The 20,439-nt window shown below is 46.4% G+C and overlaps 1 protein-coding gene across 1 annotated transcript in view; it reads left to right on the forward strand.

Annotated features, from left to right (window-relative positions):
- The window catches only part of LOC144888545 (putative transcription factor p65 homolog), a 61,352-nt gene that overhangs the window by 20,082 nt on the left and 20,831 nt on the right, over positions 1-20,439 (forward strand). The window contains exons 3-8 of the mRNA XM_078766900.1: positions 5,994-6,148; positions 8,205-8,296; positions 10,320-10,451; positions 11,673-11,777; positions 16,607-16,822; positions 18,967-19,101. Of these exons, the coding sequence (XP_078623026.1) occupies positions 5,994-6,148; positions 8,205-8,296; positions 10,320-10,451; positions 11,673-11,777; positions 16,607-16,822; positions 18,967-19,101 (835 nt within the window). The remainder of the gene's footprint in view (positions 1-5,993; positions 6,149-8,204; positions 8,297-10,319; positions 10,452-11,672; positions 11,778-16,606; positions 16,823-18,966; positions 19,102-20,439) is intronic.

Genomic DNA, 20,439 nt, shown 5'->3' on the forward strand with positions numbered 1-20,439 from the left:
TAAACAATTCGAAGGTGGTCTCTTCCGTGTCTGTTTCGCTTTTTTCTCGATCACCAAAGTATCGTCCCTCGAGAATCTCAACAGCAACATCATGTGACGAGAAGTGGAACCATGTTCGAGAAGTTTCCTTTTACCTGAAGCTCCTATTTACAGGCTTACCCAGGTTCAAATCCCATGTACAAGGTGCTTGTCCATTGTCTACTTATGTCCTTGTAATTCATGTAGTAGTACACTGAGGTTTACTAAAGTGTTTGGTACCTTTGCCACCATCGGTGGACAAAGGTTGTGTTTTCACCCCTGTTTATCTATCTGTCTGTCTGTCTGTGAGCAGGACATCAAGTTATGGACGGATTTGGATGAAACTTGGTGGATGATATGCGTAGTTAACAATAAAAACGCCATTACATTTTGATTGAGGTCCACATGCAGATCCGGCCTATCAGTGGGATACAAAATGTAAACTGTTGAAACTGGTGGGGGTGTGCGCCATCCCGAGCGCCGTTTTTGTTCTCGGTGTGTAAATGTACACACTCCTCCATTAGTCACTGAGCGGAGGGGACAATTATTATTTTTTCCTTGTGTACTCAAAGACAAAAACTGAATGGACTGCATCACAGTCATGGAATGCTTGTAGAAACAGGTGCTTATTGCTCTCTGGGGCTGCAAGGTAGAGTAATAAGGAGTTTGTGTAAACATTATCTGAGGATATTACAATACAGTGGGGAGTTTTGAATACGCAGTGGGGAGTTTTGAATACGCAGTGGGGAGTTTTGAATACGCAGTGGGGAGTTTTGAATACGCAGTGGGGAGCTTTGAATACACAGTGGGGAGTTTTCATTACGCAGTGGGGAGTTTTGAATACTCAGTGGGGAGTTTTCAATACGCAGTGGGGAGCTTTGAATACGCAGTGGGGAGTTTTGAATACGCAGTGGGGAGTTTTGAATACGCAGTGGGGAGTTTTGAATACACAGTGGGGAGCTTTGAATACACAGTGTGGAGTTTTCATTACGCAGTGGGGAGTTTTGAATACGCAGTGGGGAGTTTTGAATACACAGTGGGGAGCTTTGAATACACAGTGTGGAGTTTTCATTACCCAGTGGGGAGTTTTGAATACGCAGTGGGGAGTTTTGAATACGCAGTGGGGAGTTTTCAATACGCAGTGGGGAGCTTTGAATACGCAGTGGGGAGTTTTGAATACGCAGTGGGGAGTTTTGAATACGCAGTGGGGAGTTTTGAATACGCAGTGGGGAGTTTTGAATACGCAGTGGGGAGTTTTGAATACGCAGTGGGGAGTTTTGAATACGCAGTGGGGAGTTTTGAATACGCAGTGGGGAGTTTTGAATACGCAGTGGGGAGTTTTGAATACGCAGTGGGGAGCTTTGAATACGCAGTGGGGAGTTTTGAATACGCAGTGGGGAGTTTTGAATACGCAGTGGGGAGTTTTGAATACGCATTGGGGAGTTTTGAATACGCAGTGGGGAGTTTTGAATACGCAGTGGGGAGTTTTGAATACGCAGTGGGGAGTTTTGAATACGCAGTGGGGAGTTTTGAATACGCAGTGGGGAGTTTTGAATACGCAGTGGGGAGTTTTGAATACGCAGTGGGGAGTTTTGAATACGCAGTGGGGAGTTTTGAATACGCAGTGGGGAGTTTTGAATACGCAGTGGGGAGTTTTGAATACGCAGTGGGGAGTTTTGAATACGCAGTGGGGAGTTTTGAATACGCAGTGGGGAGTTTTGAATACGCAGTGGGGAGTTTTGAATACGCAGTGGGGAGTTTTGAATACGCAGTGGGGAGTTTTGAATACGCAGTGGGGAGTTTTGAATACGCAGTGGGGAGTTTTGAATACGCAGTGGGGAGTTTTGAATACGCAGTGGGGAGTTTTGAATACGCAGTGGGGAGTTTTGAATACGCAGTGGGGAGTTTTGAATACGCAGTGGGGAGTTTTGAATACGCAGTGGGGAGCTTTGAATACGCAGTGGGGAGTTTTGAATACGCAGTGGGGAGTTTTGAATACGCAGTGGGGAGTTTTGAATACGCAGTGGGGAGTTTTGAATACGCAGTGGGGAGTTTTGAATACGCAGTGGGGAGTTTTGAATACGCAGTGGGGAGTTTTGAATACGCAGTGGGGAGTTTTGAATACGCAGTGGGGAGTTTTGAATACGCAGTGGGGAGTTTTGAATACGCAGTGGGGAGTTTTGAATACGCAGTGGGGAGTTTTGAATACGCAGTGGGGAGTTTTGAATACGCAGTGGGGAGTTTTGAATACGCAGTGGGGAGTTTTGAATACGCAGTGGGGAGTTTTGAATACGCAGTGGGGAGTTTTGAATATGCAGTGGGGAGTTTTGAATACGCAGTGGGGAGTTTTGAATACGCAGTGGGGAGTTTTGAATACGCAGTGGGGAGTTTTGAATACGCAGTGGGGAGTTTTGAATACGCAGTGGGGAGTTTTGAATACGCAGTGGGGAGTTTTGAATACGCAGTGGGGAGTTTTGAATACGCAGTGGGGAGTTTTGAATACGCAGTGGGGAGTTTTGAATACGCAGTGGGGAGTTTTGAATACGCAGTGGGGAGTTTTGAATACGCAGTGGGGAGTTTTGAATACGCAGTGGGGAGTTTTGAATACGCAGTGGGGAGTTTTGAATACGCAGTGGGGAGTTTTGAATACGCAGTGGGGAGTATTGAATACGCAGTGGGGAGTTTTGAATACGCAGTGGGGAGTTTTGAATACGCAGTGGGGAGTTTTGAATACGCAGTGGGGAGTTTTGAATACGCAGTGGGGAGTTTTGAATACGCAGTGGGGAGTTTTGAATACGCAGTGGGGAGTTTTGAATACGCAGTGGGGAGTTTTGAATACGCAGTGGGGAGTTTTGAATACGCAGTGGGGAGTTTTGAATACGCAGTGGGGAGTTTTGAATACGCAGTGGGGAGTTTTGAATACGCAGTGGGGAGTTTTGAATACGCAGTGGGGAGTTTTGAATACGCAGTGGGGAGTTTTGAATACGCAGTGGGGAGTTTTGAATACGCAGTGGGGAGTTTTGAATACGCAGTGGGGAGTTTTGAATACGCAGTGGGGAGTTTTGAATACGCAGTGGGGAGTTTTGAATACGCAGTGGGGAGTTTTGAATACGCAGTGGGGAGTTTTGAATACGCAGTGGGGAGTTTTGAATACGCAGTGGGGAGTTTTGAATACGCAGTGGGGAGTTTTGAATACGCAGTGGGGAGTTTTGAATACGCAGTGGGGAGTTTTGAATACGCAGTGGGGAGTTTTGAATACGCAGTGGGGAGTTTTGAATACGCAGTGGGGAGTTTTGAATACGCAGTGGGGAGTTTTGAATACGCAGTGGGGCGTTTTGAATACGCAGTGGGGAGTTTTGAATACGCAGTGGGGAGTTTTGAATACGCAGTGGGGAGTTTTGAATACGCAGTGGGGAGTTTTGAATACGCAGTGGGGAGTTTTGAATACGCAGTGGGGAGTTTTGAATACGCAGTGGGGAGTTTTGAATACGCAGTGGGGAGTTTTGAATACGCAGTGGGGAGTTTTGAATACGCAGTGGGGAGTTTTGAATACGCAGTGGGGCGTTTTGAATACGCAGTGGGGAGTTTTGAATACGCAGTGGGGAGTTTTGAATACGCAGTGGGGCGTTTTGAATACGCAGTGGGGCGTTTTGAATACGCAGTGGGGCGTTTTGAATACGCAGTGGGGCGTTTTGAATACGCAGTGGGGCGTTTTGAATACGCAGTGGGGAGTTTTGAATACGCAGTGGGGAGTTTTGAATACGCAGTGGGGAGTTTTGAATACGCAGTGGGGAGTTTTGAATACGCAGTGGGGAGTTTTGAATACGCAGTGGGGAGTTTTGAATACGCAGTGGGGAGTTTTGAATACGCAGCGGGGAGTTTTGAATACGCAGCGGGGAGTTTTGAATACGCAGCGGGGAGTTTTGAATACGCAGCGGGGAGTTTTGAATACGCAGCGGGGAGTTTTGAATACGCAGCGGGGAGTTTTGAATACGCAGCGGGGAGTTTTGAATACGCAGCGGGGAGTTTTGAATACGCAGCGGGGAGTTTTGAATACGCAGCGGGGAGTTTTGAATACGCAGCGGGGAGTTTTGAATACGCAGCGGGGAGTTTTGAATACGCAGCGGGGAGTTTTGAATACGCAGCGGGGAGCTTTGAATATACATTATTAGGGACTGCAGACTGAGATGAAATTGCTTTTTGTCCAGCAATTATTACTAATGATTGTATTTGTACAACACTTTTTGCCGAGGGATACAAGAGAGAGTACACATAGTTCTGGGCCCTGTGCTTTTTCTGGTCTTCATCAATGATCTCTCCGACTCTCTTGAAAATCCTCTCTATCTCTTTGCTGATGACTCCACTCTCTGCCGCTCCATTCCTCATCCCTCAGATCGGCAGTCTGCAGCCTCCTCACTCTCTGCAGACCTGGACAAAATGACAGACTGGGCAAACAAGTGGAACATGTCTTTCAATCCTGACAAATCTCACACTCTTACGATGTCTCTCTGAAAAGACCGACTGGACAACCCTCCCATCTACTTTCTGAATAATCCTCTCCAAGAAGTTCTGTCACTCAAACTTTTGGGTCTCACTATCTGCCATGATCTTTCCTGGGAAAACCACATTTCAAATCTGGCCTCCAAAGCCAGTCGCCGACTGGGCATCCTCCGTCGTGCGAAGTCCTTCCTCGGCACACCTGAGCTCCTCACCACGTACAAGGCTTTCATCTGCAGCTCAATGGAATACTGCTCTCCCCTCTGGGCTGGTGCTCCTGCCTCACACCTAGCTCGTCTTCACGCTGTTGAAAGCAAAGCATTCAGAATCATTGGAATCTCCCGCGATGAAGCTAACTCCAAGGGCCTCTCACTCACTCACCGCAAGCAGGTTGGTGGTCTTTCCGTCTTCTACCGACTCCTCTCTGGCCTTGCCCCCCCAGCTCTCTCTGGGCTCTGTCCCGCAAATATTCCTACAGGTCGCACAAGATCTGCCTGCAACCCTCTTATGGTTAAACTGCCAAAATCAAGACTCTCTGCTCACCTTCACTCCTTCATTCCTCTTTTCTCCCGCCTCTGGAACAAACTCCCTCACTCTCTTCAATCCCACTCCACCCTCCAGGTCTTTAAAACAGCTGTTCACCACCATCTCTTATCTTCCCCCATACAAAACCTTGATCTTTTCTATCCCCGATAATTTCACCCCAATTCCACTTTTTGAAATACCAACTTCTGTCCTGGAAGTCCTTGGTGTCCTTGTGTTTTATACTTCTCCCACCCCCCCCCCCCCCTTCCCACGCCTCCCTCCCCCAAGCCCTCTCCCTCCCACACATCTCCCTATCTCCCTGCTCTTAAATGTTGTGTGCTCTCAAGTGTGTTTGTGTGCTTCCCATTCTCTTGTCGTCCGCTCCCTCTTTTTATATATTTTGTTTGTCTGGTTGATTTGTTTGTGAAGTAAATGTCACCTCTTTCACGAGCCTCGATTCAGTATACAAAAAAAAAAAAAAAATTGTGCATGTGGGCCTCTTGTGTGACTAATTTTATTTAACAAAATAGAATAAACTATTTATCGGGACCTGTCAAAATGATAATCCTTATGACTTGCTAATGTCTTCACACTCTCTACTGTGTGTTTCATTCTATTTCTGGGATGAACAAATAATCAGCTTATCATAATGTGATGATTTTCATGTGCAGTCTGTGTCTTCTGGTTGCATCATTTTCTGGGGGCGTAGCTGTCGTGGATGCAATGCCTCTCTCTATCCAGTCATCTGGTACTCATTTTGCCGACCTCGGAAGGATGGCAGGCTGAGTCAACTCACCTGGTGTTATTTCAATGGCATGACAGGGGCTCAAACTCAAGATCCTAAGATCTCAAGCCAGCCATCTTAACCGTTAAGCCAACACGAGACTTGTAGTATAAAGTAAAAGTTAAGAAAAACAAATTGGCCACTAATTTCGTGGCCTTTCTGTTTCCAGCTGCTGAAATACACAGTTCCAGTCCCTGTGGAGCTGTTGATCAGTCTCGTGACCGCTGACCAACCGTACAAACCTCATCCCCATAACCTGGTAGGGAGGAATTGCAAGGATGGAATCTACAGGGTTGAACTGCCTCCAGGAACTCTTGAGCACATGTGAGAACGCTGCTTTTGTCCGCCCCGTTACTCCTCGTTTGTTTAACTGACTTCACATGTGCAATGCTACAGAGCCATCCTGTTCTCTTCCTCTTCTCAATTTCCCTCTCCCCTTTCCTGAGTACACGTTATTTATTTCTCCTCGTGATTAACTTTTGTGTCTCTAAATAGATTTTTGTATTCAAATGTATTTTGTTCCTCCATCAAGGTCATCTCTACTCTGGACATCTTTTGTTCCTCCATCTTTTGCTCAAGGTCATCTTCCATCTGCTTGGAAATCAGCCAACATCACCGCTTTGCACAAAAAGGTGCAAAAACAGATCCTAGCAACTACAGACCAATCAGCCTTCTCCCAATTATTATCAGCAAAGTCATGGAATCCATCGTTGCTTCAGATATGAAATATTTCCTCTTCTCCAATGGCTTGATCTCTGATCATCAATTTGGTTTCAGACCTGGTCACCCTACTCTGGACATGCTGCTTCTGCTTTCTCAACAATGGATGGAGGTCCTCAATGCCAAACAGGAAATTAGAGCTGTCTCCCTTGACATATCACGTGCCTACGATACGGTCTGGCACCCCGCTCTGCTCACCAAACTCTCCTCCTTTGGTATCCATGGAAATCTCCACGCATCGCTGGCGGACTTCCTCTCTAGTCGTAGTCAACATGTGGCCCTGAATGGGTTTCTCTCATCTCATCTTCCTGTTCAGGCTGGAGTTCCCCAAGGCAGTGTTCTGGGCCCTGTGCTTTTTCTGGTCTTCATCAATGATCTCTCTGACTCTCTTGAAAATCCTCTCTATCTCTTTGCTGATGACTCTACTCTCTGTCTTTCCATTCCTCATCCCTCAGATTGGCAGTCTGCAGCCTCCTCACTCTCTGCAGACCTGGACAAAATCACAGACTGGGCAAACAAGTGGAACATGTCTTTCAATCCTGACAAATCTCACACTCTTACGATGTCTCTCCGAAAAGACCAACTGGCCAACCCTCCCATCCACTTTCTGAATAATCCTCTCCAAGAAGTTCTGTCACTCAAGCTTTTGGGTCTCACTATCTGCCATGATCTTTCCTGGGAAAACCACATTTCAAATCTGGCCTCCAAAGCCAGTCGCCGACTGGGCATCCTCCGTCGTGCGAAGTCCTTCCGTGGCACACCTGAGCTCCTCACCACATACAAGGCTTTCATCCGCAGCTCAATGGAATACTGCTCTCCCCTCTGGGCTGGTGCTCCTGCCTCACACCTAGCTCGTCTTCACGCTGTTCAAACCAAAGCGTTTATAATAATTGGAATCTCCCGCGATGAAGCTAACTCCAAGGGCCTTTCACTCACTCACCGCAGGCAGGTTGGTGGTCTTTCCGTCTTCTACCGACTCCTCTCCGGCCTTGCCCCCCCCCCCCCCAGCTCTCTCTGGGCTCTGTCTCCCAAATATTCCTACAGGTCGCACAAGATCTGCCTGCAACCCTCTTATGGTTAAACTGCCAAAATCAAGACTCTCTGCTCACCTTCACTCCTTCATTCCTCTTTTCTCCCGCCTCTGGAACAAACTCCCTCACTCTCTTCAATCCCACTCCACCCTCCAGGTCTTTAAAATAGCTGTTCACCACCATCTCTTACCTTCCCCCATTCAAAACCTTGATTTTTTCTACCCCTGCTAATTTCACCCCAAATCCACTTTTTTGAAATACCAACTTCTTTCCTGGAAGTCCTTGGTGTCCTTGTGTTTTATACTTCTCCCACCCCACCCCCCCCCCCCCTTCCCACGCCTCCTCCCCCCAAGCCCTCTCCCTCCCACACATCTCCCTGCTCTCAAATGTTGTGTGCTCTCAAGTGTTTGTGTGCTTCCCCTCTCTCCCCATCTTGTCTTCCGCTCCCTCTTTTTATATATTTTCTTTGTCTGTTTGATTTGTTTGTGAAATAAATGTTAACTCTTTCACGAGCCTCGATTCTGCATACAAAAAAAAAAAAAAAAATCATTCTTCAAATCTGTTGCTTTGATGACTGGTCTATGAATCCATGTTTTTATTTATTTTTCACATTTATTTTCCTTCCTCAGGTTTTCAAGTGTAGGCATTCAATGTTGCAAGAAGAACGATGTCAGAAAAATTATCCTGAAAAGGCTTAGCGATGGTATCGACCCTTTTGATGGCAAGTGACCTTTTCTTTTTACGTGCACTTCATGTGAAATGGTCAGAACTGCAAACCCAATTACATCTCGGAACAGTTGCTCTGTCATGCCTTATGAATGTTCATGTTTGTGAAGTTAAATCATCTTCTGGACAATAATTATGAGTAATAATAATAATAATAATAATAATCTTAATCTTCTATATATATAAAAGAAAGTTTTTGTTTGTTTGTTTGTCTGCACGCGCTAATTTCCTGAACGGTGAAAGATAGGAGGAAACCTCTGATACAAAAAATGTCGGGACGGGCCCTGGGAAGGTTATAGGCTTGGTGGTGAGGCCGGTCGAGGCCGAGCTCGGCCCATTTCGCAATTAAAAGCTGAGCTGAATTATAATTGTCGATCTTCTACGGCCGCAAATAAAAGCTGAATTATAGTAGTAAATTCATTCAAAAAGAACTAAAAATGTCGGGACGGGCCCCGGGAAGGTTATAGTCTAGGTGGCGAGGCCGGTCGAGGCCGCTTCGGCCGGGCTGTGCCCATTTCACAATTAAAAGCTGATATGAATTATAGTAGTCGATCTTCTACGGCCGCGAGTAAAAGCTGAATTATAGTAGTAAATTCATTCAAAAAGAACCTGGGCAACGCCGGGTGCTTTCGGCTAGTAATATATAATTATTAATTGTAATAATAATAATTTCATGTAATTTATGAGTGTAATCCTAAGACAGCATCTTCTGGGAGGAAATTATATTGGGCTTCTTAATTAGGATAGATCTTACTTAATCGACTGATTTCACAGATGCTTCTGGCTATCTTCTATGTTTGCATGGAGAGGCCGGTTTGGGCTCTTGTGCAGGTGACGGAGGAAGATGGGGGTCAGGTAGGGGTGGTAAGGGGTGGGGGTCGTGGATATAAGGATCACAATTATCCACAAATATGGTATTAATAAGCAACTTCCAGCTTAGTCAGTCTGTGAAAAACACATCGAATCACCACCAACGTTAGCCGCTACAATGCTCGTGCTACACCGACACTTGCTGCAAGGGTCGTGCACAAACATTCCAATTGCAAAGTTTCTCCAATATTTTTCCATTAATTTTAAGTGTTTATTTCAAAAGAATGTTTAGTACAGGACTTGAGAAGTTGTCACTTTTTATTTTGAGCCTTATCCAATTAATTTGATCTATCAGTTTACATACCGTAGGGTTCTGTTTTATAATCGATAAAAGTTTGTTGTGCCATGAACATTATTTTTGCTGGATGAACAGATTTGATTTTAGTTTTGTACAAAAATTTTTTCCTTCACATCAGTAAGTCCTTCATCAGTAAGAAGTGTTATGATTTATGGGAGCGAGACATGAGTAATGAACGTAGAGCAGCAACGAAGGCTGGAAAGGGTGGAAATGCGAATGGCTCGGTGGATGTGCGGAGTATCGTTGAGAGAGAGGAAGACAAATGATGAATTGCGAAACATGATGGGAATAGAGCCTGTGATTGATGCTGTGAAGAGAAACAGTTTGAGATGGTTTGGTCATGTGTTGAGGAAGGATGAAAGTGACTGGTTGAGAAGAGTGATGGAAATGAATGTAGAAGGAAGTAGAGGACGGGGAAGACCGAGAAAGACTTGGCTAAAGATGGTCGAAGAAGAAATGCGGGCAAGAAGGTTAACAAGGGGAGATGCAGAAAATAGGGCAAAATGGAGAAGATTGTCATGGGGACCGCAAGGCTAACCCCCGCTCTAGCAGGGAAAATGGCCTTGAAATGCCTGTTGTTGTTGTTGTTGTTGTTGTTGTTGTTGTCGTAAGACCTTCCCCCCATCAAATGAAAATGAACTCACCATTATACCCTATACGGCCATATATGATGCCATTGGTACCTCATTGTGAATGAGAGGTTACATTGAACATCAGTCACCCACAACCTTGGTACTTTGAGGGACTTTTCATGCAAACAGGAACAGCGCAAAGTTAAAAAAAAAAATTATTTTGCTCTTTTCCCCCCACCCTCCCCTCGTCTATTTTCTCAACCCTTGTTCCTCATCAGTGAAGGAGCAGGCCCTCCAAACAGAATGCATCAACCTGAATTCAGTGAGGCTGTGCGTCCAGCCAGCGCTGCTGTACTCGTATGGTCGACAAGCGATGCCACCCATCGTCTCAGACATCATTTACGACAAAAGTTTGAATTTATTTATTGATTTGCTTTTGTGTTTATTTTTGCAACATGGGCACAGAATTAGTACAGTACTCGTGTTTTTGGAGTGTTTTGTATACAGAGTCGAGGCTCATCTAAAGGCCAGAACATAGAACGTATCAGGATGTAACAGAACAAAATAAACAGTAGATGGAGAGGGAGGAAACACCCAACAACAGGGACTAGGGATAAAATAGAGGGAGACTTTAACTAATGAGGTGTAGAGGAGGTCACACACGGTGGACAAGATGGATACAGAAGCAAACTCCCAGGAAGGAAAAACTGGAAATTTGGAAAGGGGTGCATCACAAGAGAAGTATTTTGTTTGTTAGAAATTATAAGCATTATTGCCAATCTGTGGACCGAGGGTGGTCTCTGGAGAGTGGTGAGATGGGTTAGGTGGGGAAAGAAATTCCCAAAATCCAGGATCACTGCTCACCTCCCCTCATTCGTTCCTCTTTTTCCCACCAGTGGAACCAATTTCCTCAGTCTCTTCAATCCCATTCTTACCTCCATCCATCTTGTTCACCCCCTTTGTCCACCCCTAACGCACATTCTTCCCAACATCCCTTATTTCTCCCAAGTATCCTTCCATTCTATTGTGTCCCTCCACCCTGCAGTTGGTGAGTTCCCTCCTTCTTGTTCTGCTGTTCCTTGTGTTCTGTTACATCCATGATCCATCCGTTCTATGTCCAAGCCTCACCACGAACCTCAATATTGAATACAAAAACAAACAAACAGTAAACATGCTCGGTTAGAATGATTGCTCAGACAAATGATTTGATATTGTTGGAGGCAATGGGATGATCTTTCATCAAATGGCTTCCGAGCGCTGCTCCACAAGCTTACTCATTCCATAATATTCCGTTTGGCGGATCGGACTATTTGGCATTCCGATCTGAACTTGTCGATCATGATGCTGGGGGCTGCAGATTAAACTCCATACCGAGTCGATTGTTCACTGTTGATACAAATTTCTTTGCGATTGATGTGCTGCTCTTCAAAATATTTAACTTTTTTTTTTTTGCAAGTTTTCTGATTGGGGGGAAAATCTGCTTGTCACATTGTTTTGAATGAATGACAAAAAGAATAGATTTGTTTTTTGTTAAACTCTTGCTTTGTATACAAGGCTTATTGTTTCACCTATAAATTGTAATTTATGGGTACATAAATCACCTACCTTACACAATGCCCCATTTTGTGCAGAGAACACTTGTGCTTCGATCCTGAAGATATTCCGTTTTAACAAAACTGCTGGAGGTGTCTTGGGAGACGATGAAGTAATTCTTCTCTGCGACAAAGTGCAAAAAGGTGTTGTCCAAGGAATGGCCTGTCAGCCTTGGTTTGAATATAGCAACATGTAAATAAGTGGTGTTTGTATGCAAGAGTGTGTTGCTGGAAGGGCAAATGCAGGAAGGTGCGGGATAAGGGGGCAGAATAAGAGAGGTTGCCAGAGAGGGGTGCAATGGGTGGATGGAGGTTGTTGAGAGCTGGAATTGGTGGGGGGAGTTCGCCAGAGAGGGGTATGGTGAATCAGGAAGATTGTCAGAAAGGTGGGACGAGTGAAGTCACTGGAGAGTGATGGGACGGGTTGGGTGGATGAGGGAGGCCACTGTAGAGTTGAGGGACAGGATGAGTTGAAAGTTCTCTGGAGAAGTGGGGAAGGGGGGGGGGGGGGTGAAGGGAGTAGAGGGAGGGTGTTGACGTTACAGAATGGGGATGGGGCAGTGGGTACTGAGGTTGTTGGATGGGGTTGGGTGGTGGTGGGGGGGAGGGGGGGTGGGTGGGTAAGGTCTCTGGAGAGGATTTGAGTTGGGGGTGGGGACTGATGTTATGGGAGAGGGCTATGGGTGGGTGGAATAGCTTGGTCGCTGTAGAGGATTGGATTGAGGACCAAGAGAAGTCAACGAAGAGGGTGGATTGAGCAGAATGAGGTAGGTTGCTGTAGATGGGCAGAATAAGGGAGGTTGCTGTAGATGGGCAGAATGAGGGAGGTTGCTGTAGATGGGCAGAATGAGGGAGGTTGCTGTAGATGGGCAGAATGAGGGAGGTTGGTGTAGATGGGCAGAATAAGAGAGGTTGCTGTAGATGGGCAGAATGAGGGAGTTTGCTGTAGATGGGCAGAATGAGGGAGGTTGCTGTAGATGGGCAGAATAAGGGAGGTTGCTGTAGATGGACAGAATAAGGGAAGTTGCTGCAGATGGGCAGAATAAGGGAGGTTGCTGTAGATGGGCAGAATGAGGGAGGTTGCTGTAGATGGGCAGAATGAGGGAGGTTGCTGTAGATGGGCAGAATAAGGGAAGTTGCTGTAGATGGGCAGAATAAGGGAGGTTGCTGGAGATGGGCAGAATAAGGGAGGCTGTTGTAGATGGGCAGAATGAGGGAGGTTGCTGTAGATGGGCAGAATAAGGGAAGTTGCTGTAGATGGGCAGAATAAGGGAGGTTGCTGTAGATGGGCAGAATAAGGGAGGTTGCTGTAGATGGGCAGAATAAGGGAGGTTGCTGTAGATGGGCAGAATGAGGGAGGTTGCTGTAGATGGGCAGAATAAGGGAGGTTGCTGCAGATGGGCAGAATGAGGGAGGTTGCTGTAGATGGGCAGAATGAGGGAGGTTGCTGTAGATGGGCAGAATGAGGGAGGTTGCTGTAGATGGGCAGAATAAGGGAAGTTGCTGTAGATGGGCAGAATAAAGGAGGTTGCTGTAGATGGGCAGAATAAGGGAGGCTGTTGTAGATGGGCAGAATAAGGGAGGTTGCTGTAGATGGGCAGAATAAGGGAGGCTGCTTTAGATGGGCAGAATAAGGGAGGTTGCTGTAGATGGGCAGAATGAGGGAGGTTGCTGTAGATGGGCAGAATGAGGGAGGTTGCTGTAGATGGGCAGAATAAGGGAGGTTGCTGTAGATGGGCAGAATAAGGGAGGTTGCTGTAGATGGGCAGAATAAGGGAGGTTGCTGTAGATGGGCAGAATAAGGGAGGTTGCTGTAGGGCAGAATAAGGGAGGTTGCTGTAGATGGGCAGAATAAGGGAGGTTGCTGTAGATGGGCAGAATAAGGGAGGCTGCTTTAGATGGGCAGAATGAGGGAGGTTGCTGTAAATGGGCAGAATGAGGGAAGTTGCTGTAGATGGGCAGAATGAGGGAGGTTGCTGTAGATGGGCAGAATGAGGGAGGTTGCTGTAGATGGGCAGAATAAGGGAGGTTGCTGTAGATGGGCAGAATAAGGGAGGTTGCTGTAGATGGGCAGAATAAGGGAGGTTGCTGTAGATGGGCAGAATAAGGGAGGTTGCTGTAGATGGGCAGAATAAGGGAGGTTGCTGTAGATGGGCAGAATAAGGGAGGTTGCTGTAGATGGGCAGAATGAGGGAGGTTGCTGTAGATGGGCAGAATGAGGGAGGTTGCTGTAGATGGGCAGAATAAGGGAGGTTTCTGTAGATGGGCAGAATAAGGGAGGTTGCTGTAGATGGGCAGAATAAGGGAGGTTTCTGTAGATGGGCAGAATAAGGGAGGTTGCTGTAGATGGGCAGAATGAGGGAGGTTGCTGTAGATGGGCAGAATGAGGGAGGTTGCTGTAGATGGGCAGAATAAGGGAGGTTGCTGTAGATGGGCAGAATGAGGGAGGTTGCTGTAGATGGGCAGAATGAGGGAGGTTGCTATAGATGGGCAGAATAAGGGAGGTTGCTGTAGATGGGCAGAATGAGGGAGGTTGCTGTAGATGGGCAGAATGAGGGAGGTTGCTGTAGATGGGCAGAATGAGGGAGGTTGCTGTAGATGGGCAGAATGAGGGAGGTTGCTGTAGATGGGCAGAATAAGGGAGGTTGCTGTAGATGGGCAGAATGAGGGAGGTTGCTGTAGATGGGCAGAATGAGGGAGGTTGCTGTAGATGGGCAGAATAAGGGAGGTTTCTGTAGATGGGCAGAATAAGGGAGGTTGCTGTAGATGGGCAGAATAAGGGAGGTTTCTGTAGATGGGCAGAATAAGGGAGGTTGCTGTAGGGCAGAATAAGGGAGGTTTCTGTAGATGGGCAGAATAAGGGAGGTTGCTGTAGGGCAGAATAAGGGAGGTTGCTGTAGATGGGCAGAATGAGGGAGGTTGCTGTAGATGGGCAGAATGAGGGAAGTTGCTGTAGATGGGCAGAATGAGGGAGGTTGCTGTAGATGGGCAGAATAAGGGAGGTTGCTGTAGATGGGCAGAATGAGGGAGGTTGCTGTAGATGGGCAGAATAAGGGAGGTTTCTGTAGATGGGCAGAATAAGGGAGGTTGCTGTAGATGGGCAGAATAAGGGAGGTTTCTGTAGATGGGCAGAATAAGGGAGGTTGCTGTAGATGGGCAGAATGAGGGAGGTTGCTGTAGATGGGCAGAATAAGGGAGGTTGCTGTAGATGGGCAGAATGAGGGAGGTTGCTGTAGATGGGCAGAATGAGGGAGGTTGCTGTAGATGGGCAGAATGAGGGAGGCTGCTTTAGATGGGCAGAGTAAGGGAGGTTGCTTTAAATGGGCAGAATGAGGGAGGTTGCTGGATAGAGGTGGAATGGCTGGGAAGAAGGTTTCTGGAGAGGTGTGGCACAGGTGGAGGAAAGTTTGACAGAGAGCAAGAGGGATGGGTGGGTGGGTGAAGGAGGAAGGAGGTTGAGGAAAATGGGAAAGGGGTGGTTGGCTCCAGAGAGGGATGGGTGAGGGTGGGAGGTTACTGGAGAGGTGTGGGTGACCGGAGCTTGTCGGAGACGAAGAGGACGAGGAGTGGGATGGGTTGGGGCAGGTTTCTGGAGAGGCAGAGTGGTTTAAAGGGAGGTGATCTCAATGTGGATTGTTGATGTTGCAAAGCTAAAGGATGAAGAGCATGATTTGAACACTGATTAAACATTAATATTGGGGTTGGCCTTGAAGTACGCACACAGGCCTTTTAGCTGTCTTGCCTGGGTTTGCATCTCACACCAGCTACAACTTGTCATCTTAGTGCTTCGCAGGCATGGCAATGCATCAATGGGTGTGTCGTCTATTGGATGGACATTAAACTAGGAATATTTTCTGCCTGCTTGAGTTGGTGGGTGTTAAAGACCCCACCAGGCCCTCTGCGAAGAGTAGACGAGCTATTGCTGGCACACTGAACAAATTACAAATTCCTTCTCTGACTGACTGCTGAGAAGGCAAAGGAAACCACCCAGCATATCCATTGCCAAGAAACTGATTTGGCAGCACCAACGCTGTACAAAGATTGATGCTGTTTGTCACCAGAATCTGTGCCGTAATCGTTAGAAACGTCCATTCTCAGTCTGGGGGTTTGGCGGTTCGAACCCTGGCCACATCATACCAAGGACTTTTAAAATGGTTCGTGCTGTTTCCTTGCTTGACGTTCAGCATTTTAAAAGGATAGAGCATGGATAAACAACCATACGTTGGCAATCATAGCACAGATTCGATGGGCCTAATTGCAGCCTCATGCATTGAAGTTCCTTGTAAGGGAACTCGTATTATTATATAGATTATTGGCCCCCGTTGTACTTCGTCCGAAACAGGGGCTTGTGGATTGGGTCTCGTCCGTGCATGCGTGCGCCTCCGCTACCATATCTCAGACATGTATGGATCGATTTTGTTCATACTTGGCACAAAGACAACAGATGATGGTATACATATGCACCTCATATTGTTTCGCGATGCGATCAAAGATGGCCGTCTGGTGGCCGATTTAGTTGTAAAAAAAAACCCAGTGTTGAACATGTCCTCAACCATTTCTCACACATGCATTCACCGATGTTGTTAAAATTTGGCACACAGAAAATGATGGGTTACATGTGCACGCCATTTTCTTTTGAGATCAGATCCAAGATGGCCGACTGGCGGCCATTTTGTTATTTAAACGTGTCCTCAACCATTTCTCGACATGCATGGACCGATTTTGTTCAAACTTGGCACAAAGGCAACACATGAGAGTATACATATGCAGAAGATTTTGTTTTGTAATCTGACCAAAAATGGCCGACTGACAGCCTTTAAGTCCGTACAACAAAATTACTAAAACCACAGAGGCTATGACATTTTATGTCTTTTTCTTCTTGTTATTACTTATTATTATTGTTATTCATTATTATAGTATGATACTGCACATAATCAATAATCTAGGAATAATATCTCTGTTGCCTTTTGCAGACAATATAAAAATCAGGTTCTTCTTGGACACCTGGGAGGCTTGGGGCATTTTTTCTGCAAATGACGTTCACCGGCAAATCGCCATTACATTCAAGACCCCGCCATATAAAGACCCACACATCTCCAGTGCCGTGAAGGTCAACCTGCAGCTCTTCAGACCTTCAGACTGCGAGACTAGTGAGACTAAGCCATATTACTTCATCCCCCAATGCAACGGTAAGTTAAATATATAAACTGAGATTGTTTTGTGGGGGGGGGGGGGGGGGGGGCGGGGAGGGAGGGGGTGGGGAGGGGGGGGATTACACAATCTGCTTGTGGGCAAAGTTGATCGTTGTGGTTGATGTTTTTTGTGTCCATTGTCGAGACTCATGCAGAGGCAAGAACACAGAAAGGAGAAAAATACTTGACCTCAAAATACAAAATACAAATACAAATATATAAAAAATACAAACCTCCTCAATTGTTACGGATCTCAGAGACGGCACTCCCCTTAGCAAGGAGGGATTAATCCCCTTGGCCTGTTAAGCTGGCCGTCTCTGGTCCTGGTACTTGTGACGCTCTTTTGCGGGGTGGGACTGATCAGGGTTATTGGTCCAGGTGTTCTCCCGAATACCTTTACCAATCCCTCCGCAAAACAGGGAGACAAGTACCGCTCGAACCACGGACAAGATGGTATTTGCCGAGCGGTTTAGCAATCCGCGGTTCGAGCCGTTATCAAGGGACTAAACCCGATTCCGAGCGTTGGCCGAATCGTGCCACAGGTACTCAATTGAAAGAAGGGACTAAAGCGATCGGGGGAGAATGAAACCAAAGAATAAGAAGGAACAGGTGGGATTTATTAATTATGTACAAAACCAAAGAAGAGGAGGAGCACAAGTAATATACAGAAGAAAAAGCAGATACACAGGGCAAGCCTTAAAACAGTCTTAATTATCAACGCCCAGACAGAACAAACACAGACTTACACGAAAGGGGAATAGCAGGCAGGAATCACTGGAAGAAGGAGAAGGTCCAGGTGGGACAACAGGGCTGGAAGGTTCGGCAACACAACAGGAAGGAAATAGTGGATAGGGAGGGGAGGGGGGGGGGGGGAAATCACCAACAGTAAGGTGGAGGAATAAAGGAGGGATAATTTGAGGCAGAAGTTTCATTGGGGAGGGTGAGGAAGACAAGCAGAGGTTGGAGGGTGGACATCCTGGATGGAAACTCAAACGAAGCAAGAAGAGGAAAGGAAAAGCTCGGGATGAAATAGAAATGGAACAAAGAACGAACAAGAGGGTGAGGGATTGGGTGGGTGGCACAATAACGTGGAGAGGAAGAGCTGTGCTTGGGAAGGGGTAATGAGGGTAGATAAGATGAGTATGAAAATGAGGGTGACCTGATGTGGTGATGAACAGCCATCTTGAAACCTTGGAGGGATTGGTGGGATTGAACAGATTGAGTAAGTTGGTTCCACAGGTGAGAAAGAGGATGCCCAGAATGAATTTGATATGAGAGGGTCAGGGAAGGTAAAGGGAGCAAGGGATTGGGAATACAATATTTGGAAGCAAATACAGAATTGAGGCATTTGGCCTTCTCACGAGTGGAGTCGGCTGTGATGCCATTTGAAGTGAGGGAGGGAATAGAGGGAAGGGAGCGTACTCCAGAGAAAGATTTAACAAGGGATCATCAAGTATTTGTGGAAGGTATTTGTATTTGTGCATTCCCTCTTAACCGAGTGTTGCGCTGTGCATTCCCTCTCAACCGAGTGTTGTGCTGAGCATTCCCTCTTAACCGAGTGTTGCGCTGTGCATTCCCTCTTAACCGAGTATTGCGCTGTGCATTCCCTCTTAACTGAGTGTTATGCTGTGCATTCCCTCTTAACCGAGTGTTGCGCTGTGCATTCCCTCTTAACCGAGTATTGTGCTGAGCATTCCCTCTTAACCGAGTGTTGCGCTGTGCATTCCCTCTTAACCGAGTATTGTGCTGTGCATTCCCTCTTAACCGAGTATTGCGCTGTGCATTCCCTCTTAACTGAGTGTTATGCTGTGCATTCCCTCTTAACCGAGTGTTGCGCTGTGCATTCCCTCTTAACCGAGTGTTGTGCTGTGCTTTCCCTCTTAACCGAGTGTTGCGCTGTGCATTCCCTCTTAACCGAGTATTGTGCTGAGCATTCCCTCTTAACCGAGTGTTGCGCTGTGCATTCCCTCTTAACCGAGTATTGCGCTGTGCATTCCCTCTTAACTGAGTGTTATGCTGTGCATTCCCTCTTAAGCGAGTGTTACGCTGTGCATTATCTCAAGGCAGTAAAGGTTTAAAAAAGCTTGTTGATGGCTTTTTGAGACGACTGGTCACTTTGTTTTCTCTTCTTGTCACTGAAGATCCACACGGCCTAATTCGAAAAAGACGGATGATCAACACTGCTCATTGTTTCCCACAAGATGCATCTTTGGCTTTACCATCGCGGCCTCTTGATGAATCACCATCTTCAAGCATTGAGCACATCGGGGAAGACGGTAAGCTTTCATTGGTTTGGACTTTGAAGAGTATCTCGGCCCACTTGCTGCTAGCATGTGCTCGGCTTTCCTTCTTTCCTTTTACTTCTGCAGTGATAGCTCCAACATGGATTACCATTACCAAGGTGCATGGTAATATAGTGTAAACCATTGATCTCATACACACCACCGGAGCATACATGCTTGGAGCACTCGTCTTACGATCCTTAAAGGTTCTTGATATATATTTCAATGCGGGTCAGATTTTATTACCATATAAAGTTAAACACACACACATACATTATTATATATACAGACTTGGCATTTAATATGGAATATTTTTTTTGTGGGTGTGAACTTACTTTTCAAGATGACTTAGAACCAAAAGTTCATTGGAATTATGTTGAAATTATTCTAGATTTTGTTAATGTGACCTTTAAAAGAAACAAAAACCACATTTGACATTTTGAAGGAAATAAATTGATCCTTGAAAGTGATGTAAACTGATATCGAACTCAATTCACAGACAATACTGTGTTAAACTTCTGTACGTTTTCCAGAAGTATTTATTTATTTTGCACATTACCCAAATTTTTTTTTAACAAAAACAAAAGTTAAATTACAATTGGGAATACGGACAGTAAAATTACAGTTCAGTACGTCGTGTAACCCCCACGAGCATTCAGGAGAGCACGTACACGTTGAGGCATGCTGTTCACGAGATTTGCCAAGGTTTGGACAGGAATCGCTTGCCATGCAGTTACAATAGTCTGCTGCAATTCACGCACAGAGGCAGGCTGCTGGTCCAAGTTGTCGATTTGACGCATTAATTCTGCCCACAAGTTCTCGATCGGATTCATATCCGGGGACATGCCAGGCCACTCCATATGCTCTACACCATGGTCAGCAAGAAAGTGTTGGATCATGCGAGCATGATGAGGCAGTGCATTGTCATCTTGGAAGACAATGTTTCCTCGAAAGGCTGCACGAACAAATGGAAGCAATGTTTCTTCCAGAATGGCCCTGTGCTTGAACTGGTTCAGGTTTCCATTCAGAACAACCAGGTCAGTTTTGCCCCCTGCATGAAAAGCAGCCCAAACGGTCACCCCACCACCTCCAGCTTGGACTCTTGGCACTACACAATCTTCGTTGTAGGCTTCATGCACTTGTCTGCGCACTCAGACGTGGCCATCTTGACTATAGACCAGAAATCTAGACTCGTCACTGAAGATCGCGTGATTCCAGTGTCCTGGCTGCCATTGACGGTGCTCTCTGGCCCACTGCAATCGGCGCTGGCGGTGTTGTCTGGTCAGACGTGGCTTTCTCAGGGGACGCCTGGCACGATAGCCTGCTTGAACC

Source organism: Myxine glutinosa, chromosome 12 (assembly GCF_964187855.1).
Source record: "Myxine glutinosa chromosome 12, kmMyxGlut1.1, whole genome shotgun sequence".
Lineage (NCBI taxonomy): Eukaryota > Metazoa > Chordata > Myxini > Myxiniformes > Myxinidae > Myxine > Myxine glutinosa.